Source organism: Amblyomma maculatum, chromosome 5 (assembly GCF_055883805.1).
Source record: "Amblyomma maculatum isolate TAMU_Amacu chromosome 5, ASM5588380v1, whole genome shotgun sequence".
NCBI lineage: Eukaryota > Metazoa > Arthropoda > Arachnida > Ixodida > Ixodidae > Amblyomma > Amblyomma maculatum.
In genome coordinates, this window is record NC_139348.1 from 118,179,018 (window position 1) to 118,197,475 (window position 18,458).

The 18,458-nt window shown below is 43.8% G+C and overlaps 1 protein-coding gene across 1 annotated transcript in view; it reads left to right on the forward strand.

Moving 5' to 3' along the window:
* Positions 1-18,458, forward strand: part of LOC146189312 (phospholipid-transporting ATPase ABCA3-like) — a 95,692-nt gene that overhangs the window by 42,286 nt on the left and 34,948 nt on the right. Inside the window, exons 12-18 of the mRNA XM_084605233.1 lie at positions 399-609; positions 4,956-5,208; positions 6,399-6,451; positions 9,099-9,579; positions 12,003-12,424; positions 15,434-15,559; positions 17,979-18,152. Coding sequence (XP_084461359.1) covers positions 399-609; positions 4,956-5,208; positions 6,399-6,451; positions 9,099-9,579; positions 12,003-12,424; positions 15,434-15,559; positions 17,979-18,152 — 1,720 coding nt within the window. The remainder of the gene's footprint in view (positions 1-398; positions 610-4,955; positions 5,209-6,398; positions 6,452-9,098; positions 9,580-12,002; positions 12,425-15,433; positions 15,560-17,978; positions 18,153-18,458) is intronic.

The following is an 18,458-nucleotide window of genomic DNA, read 5'->3' on the forward strand; positions in this document are numbered from 1 at the left end:
ATAGATATCCGTCGCAATCCAGTGAAAACTAAGCACCTGAATCCCAATCATCCATTGAAGCACGGCCTTATGCTTCGCATAGCAAATAATCAAGCTGCGAATAGACGAGCACGACAGTTTCATTCCGTTTTGTACTTTCGTCAAGCGCCGCAAAAGCATAAGAGGGGACGAAAAAATTTGGTGAATAAAAGCCGCGGAGCAACAGATCGGTATAGTACAGCTAGATACTGTGGCTATTTGGTAAAATATTATTTTTGTTACTCTTCTGTCAAGCCTCCGATGCGTGCGTCCCGATAAAGCATCACGGACACAAAACCCGTGCAAATATTTGGGTCCTTGCTCATCGACGCCACAGAGGTGGATGTCAATGTTCCACTTTCTGCTCCTCGGTGGTGCAGCTGCTGATCCTGGATGAGCCCACCACCGGACTTGACCCCGAGACAAGGCAAAACGTGTGGAGAGCCGTTCGCCGGGCGGCCGAGAAGACGACCGTGCTGCTTTCTACGCACAGCATGGCTGAGGCGGATGCGATCGCCGACCAAATCGTAGTCATGGCCGAGGGACAAGTCATCTCTTGCGGGTCCAAGGCATTCCTCAACAAGGCGTGCGGTACGCGACTTGTCTTCCATTGGTCGTTCACGAGCAAAGAAAAGGCAGTGGTTGGGGGACTTCTCGTAACGGGGAGCTTCGTTTCGAGGGTGAGTAAAAGTGGGAGAACAGAGACACAAAAAATAAATCCTTATTTTTGATGTTGGACACAGAAACTTATGTGAACAATTAACTGTTTTAATCAGAAAGCAATGAAATTTGAGCTATAGTTATGGCATCCCTGCTGACTTATTCAGATCAGGAATGAAATTTTACGACGAAGAGCATATGATAGAGGGTTGATGATTTCTGGCGGCAAAACAATGAAAACAACGATATCTAGAGTGTGACACAGGTGAAGCTTGTGTCGCATTGAGGAGAGTTATCTCTTTCCATGAGTGCGGATTGATATGTGAGCGCGGCGTAATGCAACATAGCTCTACTAATTACATGTTTATAGCAGTGATCTTTGTGCGGATAGGATTTCCTGTGCTGATAGTGGGGATGATTACAAATTAATGCTTAATTCGGTATTCTGCACGAAATATTTCCTAATGTGATTGCCAATAGAATCACATCAGGATAGCACTTAAACAAGAAAGTCAGTATGCTGAAATGGGAACATATTTAACTTATTTACACAAAGTCTGAAACTATAAAGATATGTATAAATAAGTATAAACAAATAAAAATAAATAGTACAACCCACATATTCGTCAAGACTAAAGTGTATAAATATATTGTAACACTTTCACAAATCGAAATAGTGTGTTCCTTCAGTGTGAAAGGTTTAGATACACACAACTAAAATATACATCATACGATACTATTTCATGTGAGCAATGCTGCAAAGGTGGCTAGTCAATTTCTACAAACTTATGTGCTGGTGCGTTTTATTTACATACCTTACCCCAGAAATGCTGGCCGCGGCGACAAATTTTCGATAGATGCGAAACGTTAGACGCCAGTGATCTGTTCAATGTCAGTACGTGTCAAAGAACCCCACGTGATCTAAACATCTGCGTATTTATCCTCTAACAGCCTTAGTCGCTTCGCGACCTTAAACACTATAACTCAAATGAAACTTACATCAAAAGCGAGGAAGACGATTCGAGTAATGATAGTTGAAAGTCCACGCAATTTGCCTGATCGTCTTCCTGTTCTTTGGCATACGTCATTGTGTTAAATACAACTCCCGAAGATGCTAAGGTAATCTAATACCTAATTCAAGCACAAATATGCATTTTAACAAAAGTGCACGAAACTCCTCGAAAACAGGTAACAAGGTGGAATCGCAGGTTGTTCAGCCCTGCAGCCTCGGAAGTGATACATTCCTTCCTCCCGAAGTAGAACAAATATCAACCATTTATAACTGCCATTATCATTTGCGGGAAAAAGTGACCTTTCAGAATTCGAAAAAACTCCAGGAAGCTATTTTAGCCCATGTAAAACTTAATTCTTAGGCACAACGTGTCCATTATCATTGAGGTCATCTTTGCGCTATAAATATTTTACATTTCTTAGCGTCCTATAAGCACTCTTGTAAAGGTGCTGATAGTATTACTATATAAATATAGAAAACATGCCCACCTTGGCTCTAGACATTTAGGAAAAAAAGGAAACCTGAATTTTTATTACAGGCAAAGCGGCTTCTTATAAAAACAAACATTAAGACAGTTGTTCCGAGGGAGAAGCCGAGTAATATTTAAAAATTTGTATTGTTTGCAATGAGAGACTGCTTTTGTTCCACAAGTGTACCCACAAACATCAGAAAACGGGGCTGTAAAGTTATGTGTTAGGACCAATAAATAATTTCTGGCAATTAGCTCTTTACGTATTACGGGTCGCACCTAGAAGCAACCAGAAATTTGTAGCCAGCAACTAAATAGACCTTAATCACCATTTAGAATTTCGAAAGCTTAGCTACCCTCTGTACAGCCGCAAAAAGGTTTATTTCGCGGAAATACAGCCGTGCTCTTTCAAAAAACGTCTCATGCTATGCACTGCCTCGATGCCTGTCACCGCCACTTGCCTCTCGCCTTCTTCGTCTTCGTCGAGTTCAAATTTGGGCAACATGAGATTTTTCAGTTTGTGTACACTTTCCAAAGCTCCATGTTTTATTTTAATGTTAAAATTTCATTATAACTGCTATAGATTGACCAGACTGAAGGTGGCCAAGGCAATGAGCCTGGTCAATGACAGAGCACTGCATGTTAAGTTTTAACTCCGCAAATCTTCTACTTCTGCGTTTGCTTTTTTATTTCAGTGCAACATCGCAATAGCACGAGGCTTATGTCTATCCAATGGCCACGAGGCTTATGTTTGCCTATGTCTGGCCAATGTCTAAACTATGTCTCACCAACATGGTCATAATGTATTGTTTACTTCTTGTTCACTATCAGGAATACTTTTGGTATTTACATTTTTCCTTTTCATTCTCTTATTCATGCCCTCGACAACACCCACAGGTCAGTTCATTATTTGTTTTCCTTGCGTATGTCTTAACTTTCTATACGGAAATGGACTCGGTATCAAAGCTGTTCTCCATATCATGCATTCTGGCTTTACTTTTCTCGATCTGCAGATATGCGGTTCTGAATGTTGTTCATATCCTGTTTTATTTCGCTTAAGTGTTCTGGTGTTCCAGCATAGTATTCTTTTAACAATCTGAGCACGTCATCATTCTTCGGTGGAATGTTTGCTTCCACGTCGGCCGCACGAAAAAAAGTCGGACTAGGCACGTGGCAATTGTTTTGGTATGTGGGGTTTAACGTACGAAAGCGGCTCAGGTTATGGGAGGCACCGTAATAGAAGGCTCCACAAATTTTTACCACCCGCCTGGTGTTTCTTAAAGTGCACTGTCATCGCACAGCACACGGGCGCCTTGCTTTTCGCCTCTATCTAAAAGCGGTCGCCGCCGCCGATATTCGATCCGGCATTGTTGGGCAAACTAGTCGAGCGCCTTACCCACGGCAACACCACGGCGACCCAATGCAGGGATGAAGTGTGTCTCTTTTAAAATTCACAAATTACATCCGCTGCTCCTGTAAAATGGTATTGGGATTCATGTTGACACAGCTAAACTCAGAGGGAAGAAATCTAGCCAATTCTAAGAAGCGATACGTGTGCATGTCCACAATAACTTAAATGCAGTAGTTGGTATCAGAGGCCATAAGGCTGTACTATTACAAAGAGTGCAGAAAAATGCCTACATACAAGAACAAAGAGCACAATTCAGGTATATGCTCTCCTAGCCGCACGTTGGTTTCTTACGCATCGCTGGCGCTAAATCTTCTCTTGGTGGCATTTACCTTTTTATGACGTCACACAACAACTTAAGTTTCTCGGAGGTACACAAGAATGGCACCAGATAAGATTTTACATAGCGAAGAGCTAGCGACACATTCAATCTTGAGCAGCTCGCGACAGATCTTGAAAAGCAAAGAGCACAAGTCACCTATGCTGTCCCGTGGCCGCATTCGTTAGCCACATATTGTGGCCAACCCATTTTTATAAAGCGTTCAGCATAGTGTGGCATCAAAACGCTTCCCATTTAACATCCTAGTCAAGCTGGAGACACGTTCGCGATAGGGATTCGAACTGAAAACATAAGTAACTCCCATTTTATGCCGGTATAGTTAGGGGCAGGATTCCACCGAGACATGAGTCAGATATTTCGCCTACTCCTCATTAAACAAAAAAAGTTAATCCGTTGAATCAAATGGCTATGTTACAGATGCAAATGCGTCTACCCTGAAGGCGAGGCTTAAGCGCCCTCCGAACTTTTTTCTTTTCTTTTGGGCGCTAGTTACCTTCAGGTTGTTTGATGCCCCGTCCTAATCCGCCAGTGGCACTGTTGTATTTGGTTTCAAAGTGTAGCATAGAAAGGTATTACTCTTTGCTACTAAGGTGATATTGCCACGTGCCTAGCGCCGCGCTACAGCCGTGTTTGGTGCCGACGACGACGAAGCGGTGGTTGGCACGAGCGGCGCGCTGGTGCTGGACTCTGTGACTCTGTGTTCGGAACTACAAGCCGACCTTATTCTCGGGTCCTCGGCTACGTGTACTTTCACGGCTCCCTCTGACTTCAGTCGTGACAATATATTCAACGATATATCATCAGGTGATATACGTAAAATCTGTTAAAGAACCCCAGGTGGTTGAAATTTCCGGAATCTTCCACTACGGCGTCTCTCATAGCCTGAGTTGCTTTGGGACGTTAAACCCCACAAACCAACCAACCTAAAATATAAGAATTTTATGTGGTTATAGGTTTGTTTCCATCGATTCTGTAAGCCCATCGTTCGCATAGCAGTTCACTGAAGAAAATTGGACGCATGATGCTTCAAGCAAACAATCTTTTGCAGGCGCCGGTTACAAGCTGACCATCGTGAAGGGAGGTAACCAATTCGATCTGAATGGCATATTAGCCACGGTTCGAACTGTGGCCCCCACAGCCGACGTTGATGAGGAGACCCTGGATGAAGTCAGCATCGCTCTCAGGACTCTGGAGCACAAGAACTTCCCTGATGTGTTCGATACGCTGGAGAAGTCGGCAACAAAGTTTGGCATCGCAAGCATGGGCGTGACAGCGGCTTCGCTGATGGATGTGTACATCAAGTAAGCAAACGTTAAGTGACAGCTATGCTTTATGCAGTGCTCATCTTTGTCTGTGTGCAGTAGTTTTGAGCCCGAAGATGCGAATATATGAAAGCTTGACATTTGTTTCGCGCAAAGTTAGCCATAATAAAACTGGAATGCTTTCTTCGTGCAGATACAGTTCTCCAGTCGACAGAACGCTTGGAATTTATTAGCTGGCTTGGTTTACCTTCACCGAACCCACAGCTCTATATCAGATTTAGGGCAACATAATTAGACGCCAAAATACCCATAAGCGCGCTCCACTCAGACGTTTTTTTATTGCAAGCACTCAGGAATAAGAGGCCCGCGCTATTCGAGTGCGAAACACCAAAAACCGCCTGAACGAATTGGTCGCATTTGTAAGGTAGTTGTAATTTCTACGCAAGTCGAAGTCACACTTCGCGACACAAGTCGCGAAGTTTATGATCTAGTGTTGTCGTTATTGCCGTTGGCACCCATTCTATCTTTAACGTAAACTTCCCGAAGTAACTCAATTTGCAACAACTGTAAGAAAACTTACTAATTCTAGATCAGTCATTTGAGAATCAAGTTCATTGCAGGCTCCTAATTTCAAATAAATATTTATGGTTGCAAACTAACATGTGTAATCTTTTCTCGGAAGTGAGGATGGAGTACAGAGTTCATACGAGGGGGTTGTTTTGTATGAGATTACCTTTATTCTCATTTTACAAGTTCATCAGATGGACACTTTATTTTTCAGTACCTCGTAGGCACTCAAAACTACCCGATGTAGCAAAACGCTATAAATCAGGAGGGACAGGGCACTGTACTGACTTTGGAAGTGATTCTGTCTGATATTTGCCACACTGCACCCTTCCCCGCCTCTCCCTTCCATGACCACTGTGTTCACACCTCAAAAATCATAAAGCCATTCCTCGTTGAGTACTTCGAATCAGTTCCTTGGCTTCTCCCTCTGACACACTTCTGTACCTCTTGGAGACAAGAGGATTCTCAGATGAGGGTGTTGTTGTTGTTTTTTTGCCCTCATAGTTATCGGCTATCTCTACTACAAAGTGCAATCCTGAATCCTCTACTCCATATGACAGTCGCGCAATAATATAAGAGCCTGTCATTACATGTAGGTAAATACGTAAAATAAGAAATATTCATTTGGAAACTTGAGCCCTCCTTGCCCTCCTTTCTTTCAGAATAATCATGGAATGGGTTCCAGGTGGAAGGCGACAGGTAGGAGCGATTGAAGGTGAGCGCATTCTATTCTTCTATTCCAGGTGGGACCTGCCTGCGGGGGGGTTAGACCTACTGCATTTCACAAAGGAAGAGAAATCTTCGCAACTGTTGCTTATTTCTTACAATTTTCGAAAAACAGATGCTCAAAACATTCCTCGCCGGAAAATTCGCAACTTCCTTTTTAACGAGGCGACATGAATGATCGTTTTCAGGCTACAGTGTTATTTTGATTTTACCATGCCAAACTCGTGAATATTGTGTCAACCTCGAAGTATTTGCAGAGCATGTAGATAACATACACCATGGGCTTATCGGCGACATATAATACTACCCCGCGCCTACGTATTCGCCGCAAATTACAGACCTGATTAGAAAGCAGCCATGCGCAGATTAAAAAAAACTTGTGAAATCCACATTCCACGGAGTAGTTTTTTCGCAAAGCCAGATTTAAGTGCGCATGAACAATTCGTTGCCTGAGAGGATGCAGTGAATACCAACGAAGCTCGGGTACACGGAATACAGATCGTTTGCTGCATCAGAAAAAGCTTGTCCCCATCTTAGACTAAGTGTCACATGTGAGAAACTACTGTGCACTCCATGCGTGGCTTCTGAGCATAAACGCCGCCTGTTATCCTAAACCCCGCAATCTCATCATCATCACCACCACCACTATCATCAGCCTGACTATACCCACTGCAGGGCGAAGGCCTCTCTCATATTTCTCCAAGTAACCCGGTTATGTGCTATAATACTGTGCTATACCTCTCATGATTAGTTTCATAAATCCCGGCAATATACTTTGTCAAAATTATTTGTTTTACCTTCAAGGCTACAAGCATTGCAGAAAGGGGAGTAGTTTGCAGCGAAATACAAAAAGCGCATATGTGATGCAGAGAAGTCACTCACAAAAATATACAATGCTAACTTACGCAGAATCGAAAACTATGAACGACTCTCAGGATGGAAGTCGCTCCCAAGAGCTTGTTTGAGTCTGGAGGAATGAAGTAGTAGTTGCGTGCGTTAATACTGAACGCTGTAATTTCAATCTTACGCGCGCGGGTAAGTCACATAAGATATACGAGAGTAGAGGAATCAGTTCACTACACACACTGGGAGCAATATGAAATATGTTTTGTGAAAAACGCATGTGCGGCAAACTATACTTAACAAGTTTAACACGTGTTTCATTGATGATATCCTAGCAATACGCCTGTAGTTATGCCGAATAAGTCGAACTCATTCAGATCTAACTCGAAGGCGTCAGTTAGGCTAGCGTTCTTTGTGCAGCGAATGCGTGTGCTATGGTCAGTGTACCCTACAGTAAAATTTGAAGTCAACTTGCGACACACGCAAACTTTTGACAAAAATAATTTAGCGTGCGATAAGCATTTTTATATTGTTCGTACGAAGGAATGCTGTAAGACCAGATTAGATATCGACGCCGAGATAACGGTAAAAAGTGCCCGATTCAAATTAATTGGCTATTTAGGTAGTTGTGCTCGGAATGTAAAGAATCGTATACAACCTTTGTTTTTAAGGTTCATTTTCCACAAATTGCACAGTTCATAGAAAGCGTCGCAGTAGCCTTGGCAGACACTGTTGTCATCCGATCTCTTCATTTCACGAACCGCCCAAAAATTGTGAGAAAATAAATGGGTTTTAGATGAAGCAAAGGTAGGCAGATCACTTTTATCAATGAGGAGCACCTCGAGAAACTGCAGAGAGGCCCCAGGCGGTCCACAGCCAATGACACTGAAAGCAAAGATTTACGCATTGAAAGGTACGCAGTCAGACTGATAACGAGAAATTTGTAAAGCATATCTAGAAACTTAGGTTTATGATTAGTCGAGTTTTGAAGATATAAGGAGTTTATTGAGATTTTTGAAACGCTTACCTAATAGCACAAGCAGAAAATTAAACTCTCACCTACCACTTCGATGCAATGAATGTTAAAATTAGGCCAAGTTTCAGAGAGCGCGATTAGGACAGCATTTCACGTGTCAGTAGCAAAATACTTAAGTCACGTTTGGTAGCGTTGCATTTCGTTCTGGCTTACATCGCGAACACACGTTGGGACGGTGACAGCTTCCTGTTTCCGCTCGCGTATTCTTGGGGCGTATCAATGACAATAGCATCCTGTGAAGGATTCCGTGAGCGTCCCGCTTCTGGATCGGCTCTGTGCTCTAAGTCGAGGAAATCTATATTGTCATTATTCCTATTAAGCATACTACCTTTAACGCGTATTTTCAACGAATAGTTTATTGCAGCCTATTTTAATCTTAAGGTAATGAACCACAATCAGCGTGCGCGTTCGAAACTGGTGCTTGTGAACCATCGTGAAATAGAGAAGATAGGAGAGTACAAATGCTTCCTCCGCGTCCGTCCATGTCTTGCGATGGTCAGGAGTTCTATATAAAATCAAATATTTGCTTGTTGAACTATCTTGAAGCTCATCAAGCCGAAACTATAAGTTTAATGACATTAGTGTGTTGAGTTTTATTTTTCAAGTGTTTCTAGCCCGTATAATGTGCCAGTGTTTTTGTGGGTGTTCTTACTTTGTTTACTATCAGCTGTGTAGACCGTGGGTCTGAGCCGCGTAAAATTTTATTATGTGCTTTTGAAAGGCACGTATTCACATTGTTTCTCTCCATCCATTGTAGGTCAGCACATCGTCACAATCTGCCGTGCGACGCGAAAAGCACAGACCTTCCTGCGGTCGTACCGAGCACTCTTCACCAAGCGCTTCCTATGCTTGAAGCGCAGCTGGGGACAGCTGACGTTGACTTTTGTCGCGCCAATCCTCAGCCTCCTTCTGATCTTGTACCTTGTCGAGTCGCCCATGAATAATTGGCATCGGCAGGCACAAGCGGGAATCAGCGGAAAGACATCAAGCCCAGATGGTGGTGTCAATGAGACTGAGCTGCGGCTGCAAGAACACTTTCCAGGGGCCCAGGTCTTCCTTCAAGAACAGCCTTCGATCTCGAGCAACCAGAGTCTCCAATTTCGAGTTCTCGTTGAGTCGGATGGTGGCGTCATCCGCCCAGTGCGACACATTATATCAGATCTTACGCAGATCGCTGCAGATGACTTCAGTCTCTACATGAAGACCTACCCCTTCGCGGTCGCTTACGAACATGACGTGTAAGTACAGCGGAAATCGATTCTCAAGCACTGCTGCGGAAACCCGCAACTGCGATTCTTTGTAAATGGACGAGAAAATATTTTTTCTCTTGCCCCTGAACGTTTAGAAAGTCTTGGACGAATGTTTATAAATTCGACCGAAGTTGAGCTGCTTCGAATGGTTCAATTAAAAAGCAATAAATTTTAAAGACCGCTTTTTTTAATGCATGGGACGATTGATCTGCACGTATTGGGTCCTTTGGAGGTAATGTTAATCAATGTATTTTTTGTAATATTTCGAGACTTACAGGCCACAAGAGACTTCCAATCGCTATGGCTCTGACGGCCACACTTCGTGTGGCTGCAAGTCTTCTTCACATGTTTCTACGTGAGCCGCTCAGCCATGCACAACAGAGGGCAGTGCCGTCGCGCACAAGGTTCCGAATTATAGCCCCCACACCTTTCTGTCGATGACAATCGCGTTTCAACCGCCTTTTTGATTATTCAAGATTACACAAACGAGAAGAAATAGGAAGGCAGTGATCGATGAACGAGGGGAAGCGAGAAACGTCTACGCTCAGAAAAACGGACACGACCACTGGAAGTCTGCAAATTTCAGCATCAAACGTAACGTGCTATGGGCGGGTGCAGTTTTCAAGATATTGGTTTGCATTTAGGCTAGAAAATAATTTTTAACGTTTATTTCCACTTTTTATAACCACGGGCTCCTTTTGCAGTTCGCCTCTGCCTCCACTCAGATATAAATACTAGCCAACCCTATGATTAGGCTTAGCGGCCACCGCGAGAGGCGCTGAGTCACCAATACGCTCCGAAAAAACTGTCTAGTATGCAATCGTGCTTAAAATCGACGAGGAAGAACGATCAACTTAAGACGCGCTCTCTGCCTGAGGGTTACAATGTGTAGCAGCCTATCACGCTTAGATCTGGGTTCTCGTAACGAGGGCAACACATTTTTCAATACAACTGTTTTTCTTCTCGAACAAACTATTTAGATGACTGCGATTCAATTCCGCAAATAGAGCATGACTAGAAAAGCTAAAACTAGAAAAGGTAAATACCACATTTCATAATTCGCGATCTGATTAAGACAGCCTTGCACTTGCATGTCGTCAACCTTAGCGCCAACAGGAGCAGAATAGATTTTAAGCATGTTTGCTTTTAGAAACATTTTGAATTGTGTGTAGGCGTATAGCAATTCACTAACGGAAGGAGATTGAAAAATTAAACCGCAAGCCCTCAGGGCGTGAGGAGTGTTTGGCGCAAGCGGATTGAAAAATGATGAAAGCGGTGATGATGCCAGTTATGACTTCCAGCGCCAGCGCTAGACTCTAAACAAGGGAAATGAAATTTGCATTCAGATTCGCCATATACTAAGGCGCGAAATCTAGTTCCAGGTTTGGTCTAGTTTTGTGAACAGTGGGGGAGCAATGGTGCCTCCGAGCAGCCGCGGTCTACATTTTCCACCATTAACAGTATAGCTTTTTAGACGACGAAAACCTGTAGCCTATGAGTAGCCTCTATCCTCCACAGCACGTGCATCCAAGCGGGAAACATTACTGGCGCCCTCCTATCACCTGTGATATGGCAACAACACTATTTGTTAATGCATGAGTATTTGTTAATGCAGGCCAGAAGGTTTGGCTTGGTTTATGGGGTTTAACGTCCCAAAGCGACTCAAGCTATGAGAGAAGCCGTAGTGGAGGACTCCGGAAATTTCGACCACCTGGGGTTCTTTAACGTGCACTGACATCGCACAGCACACGGGCTTCTCTTAGTTTGTACCAGTGCTGTAACGCATTCTGTAGTCTTTTTTGTTTTCGGTTGTCGTAGGAGTTTCCTAGTTTGTTGTTACGTATATTTCATGAGGCGGGTGAATATCTATAAGCCCAGGAGGTCGCTGCTCATTTGTTGCAGATTTACTCTACCAGTGGTTGGTTGGTTGGTTGGTTGGTTGGTTGGTTGATTCACAGGAAGGGAAAGGCGCAGTATCTGTCACACTTGCTCTGTGGACACCTGAACCGCGCCGTAAGGGAAGGGAGGAAAGTGGGAGTGAAAGTGTAAAGAGAGAAAGGGGAGCCGTAGTGGAGGGCAACGAAGTAATTTCGACCACCTGGGGATCTTTACCGTGCGCTGACATCGCACAGCACACGGACGCCACTTCGTTTCGCCTCCATCGAAACGCAAGCGCCGAGATCGGGTTCGAACCCGGGAACTCCGGCACAGTAGTCGGGCGTCTTACCACTGCGCCACCCCGGTGTCTACCAGTGCTGTAACGCATTCTGCAGTCTTTTTGTTTTCAGTAGTTGTAGGAAATTCGCAGTTTGTAGTTGCATTTATTTTATTGGGGGGGGGGGGGGGGGGGGTTAATATTTATAAGCCCAGCAGGTCGCTCCTCATTTATTTTTAATTTTCTCTCCATGCAGAGTGCGAGCCATATATAATCCCACCAGCTCCGCCACGCGGCCGGTCCTAATGAATTTGCTGCGCACAGCCGAGCTGCGCGCATTCACCGGACATCCAGAAGCACGTATCCACACCACAGTGGCTTTCCTGGAGAAGCCTGCAGATATGGACAGCGTGTTCAAAAACCTCATCGAAACCGGCATCATCCAGTTTTGGGCCCTATATCCTGCCTTATCTTACACCATCGTATTCGCCTCCTTCGTGGTCTATCCCGTAACGGAACGCCTCAGTGGAGCGCGGCAGGTGCAGCTCATGACAGGAATACCTGGGAGCTTGTTCATGCTATCACACTTCCTTTTTGATGTCGTCGGCTATGTCCTCGTAATGGCAGCCTGGTGCTTGGTGTACTTCATGGTCTCTTCGCATACAGTTTCTACGGCGAGTGAGTGTCACCGATTTGTCATACTTCATTTAGCCCCCGCTGATTGCTTTTACACCTGTGTGTTTTATTCTGTTAAGCATAGTGAATATCCGAGACAGCTAAGCCTACATATAATCGCGTCACCAGTGCTTTATCTAGCCTTTTCAGCCTTACATAACCGGCTTTCCCTACTGCAGTCGCACAAACTAAAATCTGTCCTATTTCACTGCTTGGCATATGTGTTTTACGCATGACATGCTTTAGCTACCGTTATGAGCCAACTTGAAATGACGTCGAGCCAAAAGCAGTACCCTCCATTCGAGCACTGAAACGGGAACATGCAGACACTGAAATAGACTTAAGAATATATAACGAGACGAGTTCACCGCCTTTCTAGGGGCCCGTCATGTGTTCCGGATAGTGTCTGTCCACATAAAACAACTTCGCGTTCTGCCACTCAGTATTGTGATATAATCCAAATTTGACCAAAATATGCGTTTCTAACCTAATTTCAGCACCGTCAATTATTGGTGACCACCACAAATCAGCTCTTTGAATATCCTGAATTTGACCTAATGCACATTTTGCCAAAATTTGTATCCTACCTGATTTGAGTAGCATGAATTGAGCAATATCCTTGAAATTAAAGCGTCCGAGGCTCAAAATTTAGATGTCCAAATTCCCATATACTCCTTTTCACTTTCACCAAAACTAGTTTCTCAACTAATTTTCTTAGCGTCAACTCAGCAGTGGCTTTCATATTAGGGTAAGCCAGCCCCACAACGTGGCCTTTTGATCCTCAAAACTTGACTTCACCTGAAAAGGCCGAAAATTAATGTCTAACCTAATTTCAACAACGTTTGTTTCCAGGCTAGTTCGTTTATGCTTTCAGTGTGAAATAGTTCAAGCACAACGCATAAGGGGCAGAAGTTTATGTGCGTGCATTCCTTCGGAATAAATAGTGAGTTAGCGCCCGTCTGGTCTCCACTTTGAAAACCTAATTTCACTACGACCAACTTGGTGGCTCGTTTCGTATTGATGTGGGTTAAACTAAAATGTCAAAGATCACGCCTAAATATTTAACAGAGCCACAGATAAACAGTTCAGGTTTTTAGGCGAGTTAAACGGTTTGCTAGAAAAGACAGTGTTGCGAGCTGGAAAGATTCCTCATGTCGGCCCTCGCACTGTGAGTGGCGAACGAACAGGCAGCGCTACTACCACCCGCTCTTGAATATGTTACCTTTGCGTTGAACTTTTTGTAACAAGAATTAGTCACTCTTTTTCAAGCCACTTCTTGATCTCGCCTTCATTGTTGCCCTCACGTTCTCTCGAGACTGTATTCCGGACAATGTTAACTCGCGCATTAAAATGTAATAGCCAACCATTGCTTTCATTGAAGTTCTCGGCGCAGAGAATGAAGGCAAAGTTCCTGGCCTCCTTTTGTAGCATCGGTACCGATAAAGGAATATTCCGGTCCCTTGCGACGACGAACCATATGTGCAGCACATTCTAAACGTCTTCAAAGACAGCTTTGCGCACCCTTCGCACGCCTGAGAGCTAATTTTGCCTTGTCTTGGCCTTTATGTCACTTTTTTCAGCAGAGTGCTCAAAGTCCTTCTTGGTATGTCGAAGGTTTCGGCGACGCATGACTTCTTTTCGCCATCCTCAGTGCTCTCGATTGTCAGTAAATGTCAAGGATGTCCGCTTCTTCTTGTTTTCAACCATCACAACACCAGCAACGCCACGACAGGCCTAACCCATAGAACAAAGAACCAACTAAGCGATCTCACCGACCACACACGAACACACGATAACGAAAGACGTTGCATAGTTGGCGACACCTAGTAGTCAGTGCAGCTAATGCAACGTGTCGTCGCCATAGAGTTAATACAACTAAGATCAGAACGAAAGCGACGGTGGCACTCCCCAGCAAACCCTCTCCACTCTTTTGCTAATCGTGTTCACCGCCATAATGGTACTTATCGCATACTACAGCTGCGTAGAGCCAGCGCCCTCTACTTTAGGTACAGCAGACGAAACTATACGAAACTATAGCAAGTACGCTTTTATCGGCCTTTATATCACTTAAATTTTGCAACTGTAAGAAGCGAAAATGTGAAAACATTTTTATGATTTACATGCTTTATAGTAGAATCTACGTTTTAGTGTTTTTGTGCAAGTAAAGCAAAAATAATAAGCAGTACCATCATGGCACTACTCGAGCGTAGCACAATCTCCTCGTCGCGCTGTATCTCCCTGGTCGTTGCAGTTGTCCTATGATGCTTTCAAACTAGGCCATCCGCCGCGTGCGTTCACCGCCGCAATGTTCAAATGGCGCTCTCGGCGCGATCGAGGTGTGCACCTATCGTGCACAGTAGTCAGGGACGCCCATCGCGCCTTCACTAACATCGAGGGCGTTGCGAGAAAGCTCGCCTCCGATCAATAGAACGGGCGTGATCTGGGGTGGCGGCTCCGTTCGGAAAAATTATAAAAATGCAGGCGATTTCCATGTCATATAGAAAGGTTTCGATATACGCAATATTTTGGTATATCCGTGTTCGATATATCGAGGCTTGAAGTACTTCAGAGCTTTGTTCGGTAAATCTGTATCCAAACTTACTAGCGAACGGGAGAGTGCCAGTGCCCCTAGGGCCCATTTTAAAGCTGATATGGGCTTGCCCAATTCAGAATCCCAGCGTCATTGCTTCGGACTATATAATTGTTACTCTAAGTCAGTCACATAAATATTTCGGTGCTTTTAATTACGTAACTTTCGAATGGTTTGAAACCATAGTTCCAGTTTCAAATATGTCCTTCGCTTAATCGGACAAGTTTCGTCGGAATCGACTACTCTTTTTAAAAAGTGTTAGCTGTTTGACACCAGCATTTCATCGGATGGAAAAAACAGAGTGAGCCTGTGCAGAACGTTCATGAAACATTTATGCAGCGCAAAGGCATTGCAGATCAGGCAATTTTTCCGCACTCACTGATGTAATTTCTTTCTGACGCACTTGCATCTTTTTTTTTCAGTATATTTCTTCATATCTTTTGTATGCTTCGCACCAGCGGCCATTTTCTACGCCTACCTTACAGCAGAGAGAACAGACTCAGCCGGAGGCGGAATCGCGAGTATCATACAATGGGTCTACATTAATGGCAAGTGCATATATTTCGTTACTTAAGAGAAGTTGTATATTTATTACAAGTTTCTGCAATTTTCTTTCCAGTATATTTCAACATATAAAGCCCGATGTTCTCTGAATACTGCAGAGACAGATTTGCACTGGATAGGCGTCAGCCGTGCATGTTTGAAATCCTCTGGGATTAATAAAAACAATACGTGTTCTCAACCTCATAGTATTGTGAAAGCTGGGAAAACCGAGGTTGATAGAAGGAAAGATAGCCGTCATTGGCTTCACGCTGTTGACGGGAAAAAAGAGGATAGGGCAGCAGTTGTTGCGTTTCGCTTCCTTTCTTCAAGCCATTTTTGTGTTGTCTACCATGCGCCTAATAAAGCACACCAGCAATAATTGAAACCCCATGATTCGTAGTATTGTTCAGAATCAAGCACTAGCTATGAAACGTAAAAAAATATTTGGGCCACCTTATTCCTGCATGTCTATAACTTGAGGCACGTTGCATTTGAGGTACTTTTTGGCTCCAATCAATAATGTTATGCAGACATTGCATATCCCCCATGAACTGAGACACACTATTGTATTTATCTTACTTTCGGAAGCTTTTTTAAAAATATTTTTAGTGGCTCAACGCAAGCGACATTCGTTATTGGGCACTACACAGTGTATTCGATTAACTGGTATTAAATGTCTGTGATGACAGCAGCCATGCTCTCAACACTCCTCGTAGATCATCTTATTAGGCGGTCAGGTTCCTTTCTAAACCATCAATTTTATACCCCCATGTGGAGCGCTTGCAAATTATATTGAAGTGACTATTGCTGTGCGTGTTCATCGCCGTCAGTATGAGTCCTAAATATTCAGTAGCAGCGGTCTAAAGTCAGGTGTGAGGAAAAAAACGAAAGACTGCAGTTAAAGAGCAGCGAAGGATAGAGAAAGAATTTTTCGCGCTGTCAATGCGAAGTCTATTGGGGCTTCCACGCCAGAAGCTGAAGAGGGCTTGAAGCCAAGAAACTGCGCTTCCGTTATATATGCCGCTAGCCTCAGCTCGGCAGCTTCCACGTTCAAACTGGCTGTTGAAAACAGCGCTCCCACCCAGGCGCGAATCACTGTTGTTACTACTACCAATACATTTTATCATCAAAGAAAAGAAAGCCGAGGCACTTTGGAAAAATCAGGCTTTCAAAAAAAATCTCGGTTCACAATGATCCCCTACCAAAATTCTTTAGACAGCCCACAGACTGTCTAGAATGTTGAGCAATAAGGTTTATGAGATTCTATTGATTTATGGCTGTACTGGGTGAATACTTTTTCTGAAGGCTTTTATTGACAGAATTAAGACAGTGTAGAGATTGCTCACAGTAAAATGGAAAGGTAGGTTATTATATACGTTTGGCAAGTAGTCACAGATTATGACTACCAGTTTACCAGCATTGCTCAAGGGTAGATCATATAACCTTTCCATCTTACCTGTACTCACTATAGAGCCGGAATGTGGAGACTAACTAAAAGGATTCTACTTAAGTTGACAACAACGCAGAAGAGCTATGGAACGAGAAATTGTACGTGTAACGTGAATGGATGGGAATCGTGCTGAGCTCGTCAGAGAAATAACTCGAGTTGATGACATACTAGTGGAAATCACCAAGAACTTTGCACACGCCTGGTAGGCGGTGCGAAAAGAGGATAACCGATGGTCGAAAAGGGTGCTGAAATCGATACCGTGGGAAGGAAAGGGTAGCAGGGAGCGGCAGATAGTCAGTTGGGCGGAAGAAGTTAAACGTTCGCAGGGGCTAAGTCGATGCAGCTAGCCCATGACAAAGTTAACTGCGCAAATATGGGAGAGGCATTCGCTCTGCAGTGGGTACTGTCAGGCTGATGATGAGGATGATGATGGTAGTTGTGGTATTCGCTATTCCGTGGCTAATGTATACATTCTCTATGCAAGAAAGAAAACGAAATTTATTACGGACATTAGATGACCTATAGTTTAGCATAATTTATAGACAAAAGCAATACGACAAAAGGATGGCAGTAGTTTAAAGTTCCAAATGTAGAGTAGAGACTATTTTATTAGGGGTAGGTCGAACCTTTACCCTGCTGAGATAAGAAAGTTGTATTAGACAGCATAGTGGCGTCGATCACTCCTCTCACCCAACTACCTGAGAGGATGGGCTGGATCATATGGCTGGCCTTTGCGGAACCCTATTTTGGACCTAAAGAAACGCCCAAACTGCTGTTGGGATAACCTCTGCGTGGTGAACAATACTCTGCTCTCCAGCATACAGTATCTATCTGTTCTATTTTGTACATCTTCGTTCTTCACTACAATACTGTAGGGTAATAGACTTCCCATTGAGTAGTTGAGGTGAGAAATATTTACCACGCCTATTATTGCCTGTTACGTCCTGGCTACTATTTTCCATCTAAACTTACAGGTCTGATCTTCGCTAGTTTGACTGGAGCTTTCAAACAAATGATGAAATCTGAAATGCAATGGAATTTATTTGCGCTATTCCCGCCTTTTGGCATCCTGATCTGCTTGGCGAAAATCTCGATATTCGAAGTCACCGCGGAACACTGCGACTACCTGCCGGATTCCAAAACGAAAGGTAAAGGTTCTTCTAATCTAGTAAACGCTGGCAGCACTTCTCATTGCGGTACCAGCAGAGACAATGCCTTTCTTTTACAGAGGTTCCACCGGTTATTTGAACGTAGTACGGTTTTCAATTCAAGGCACTTCATTACACCATCATACCACGCACTGGTGTTGTTGGCTCATTTGGGACGAATCGCACATACAGCACTGCCCATGCACTACGACATATGGTGTAGAATGCAAGAAAATTGATTACCTGAATAGTTTTGCGAATCGATATTATACCTTTTGGTGAAACCTTTGGGATCGCCGAGTGAAG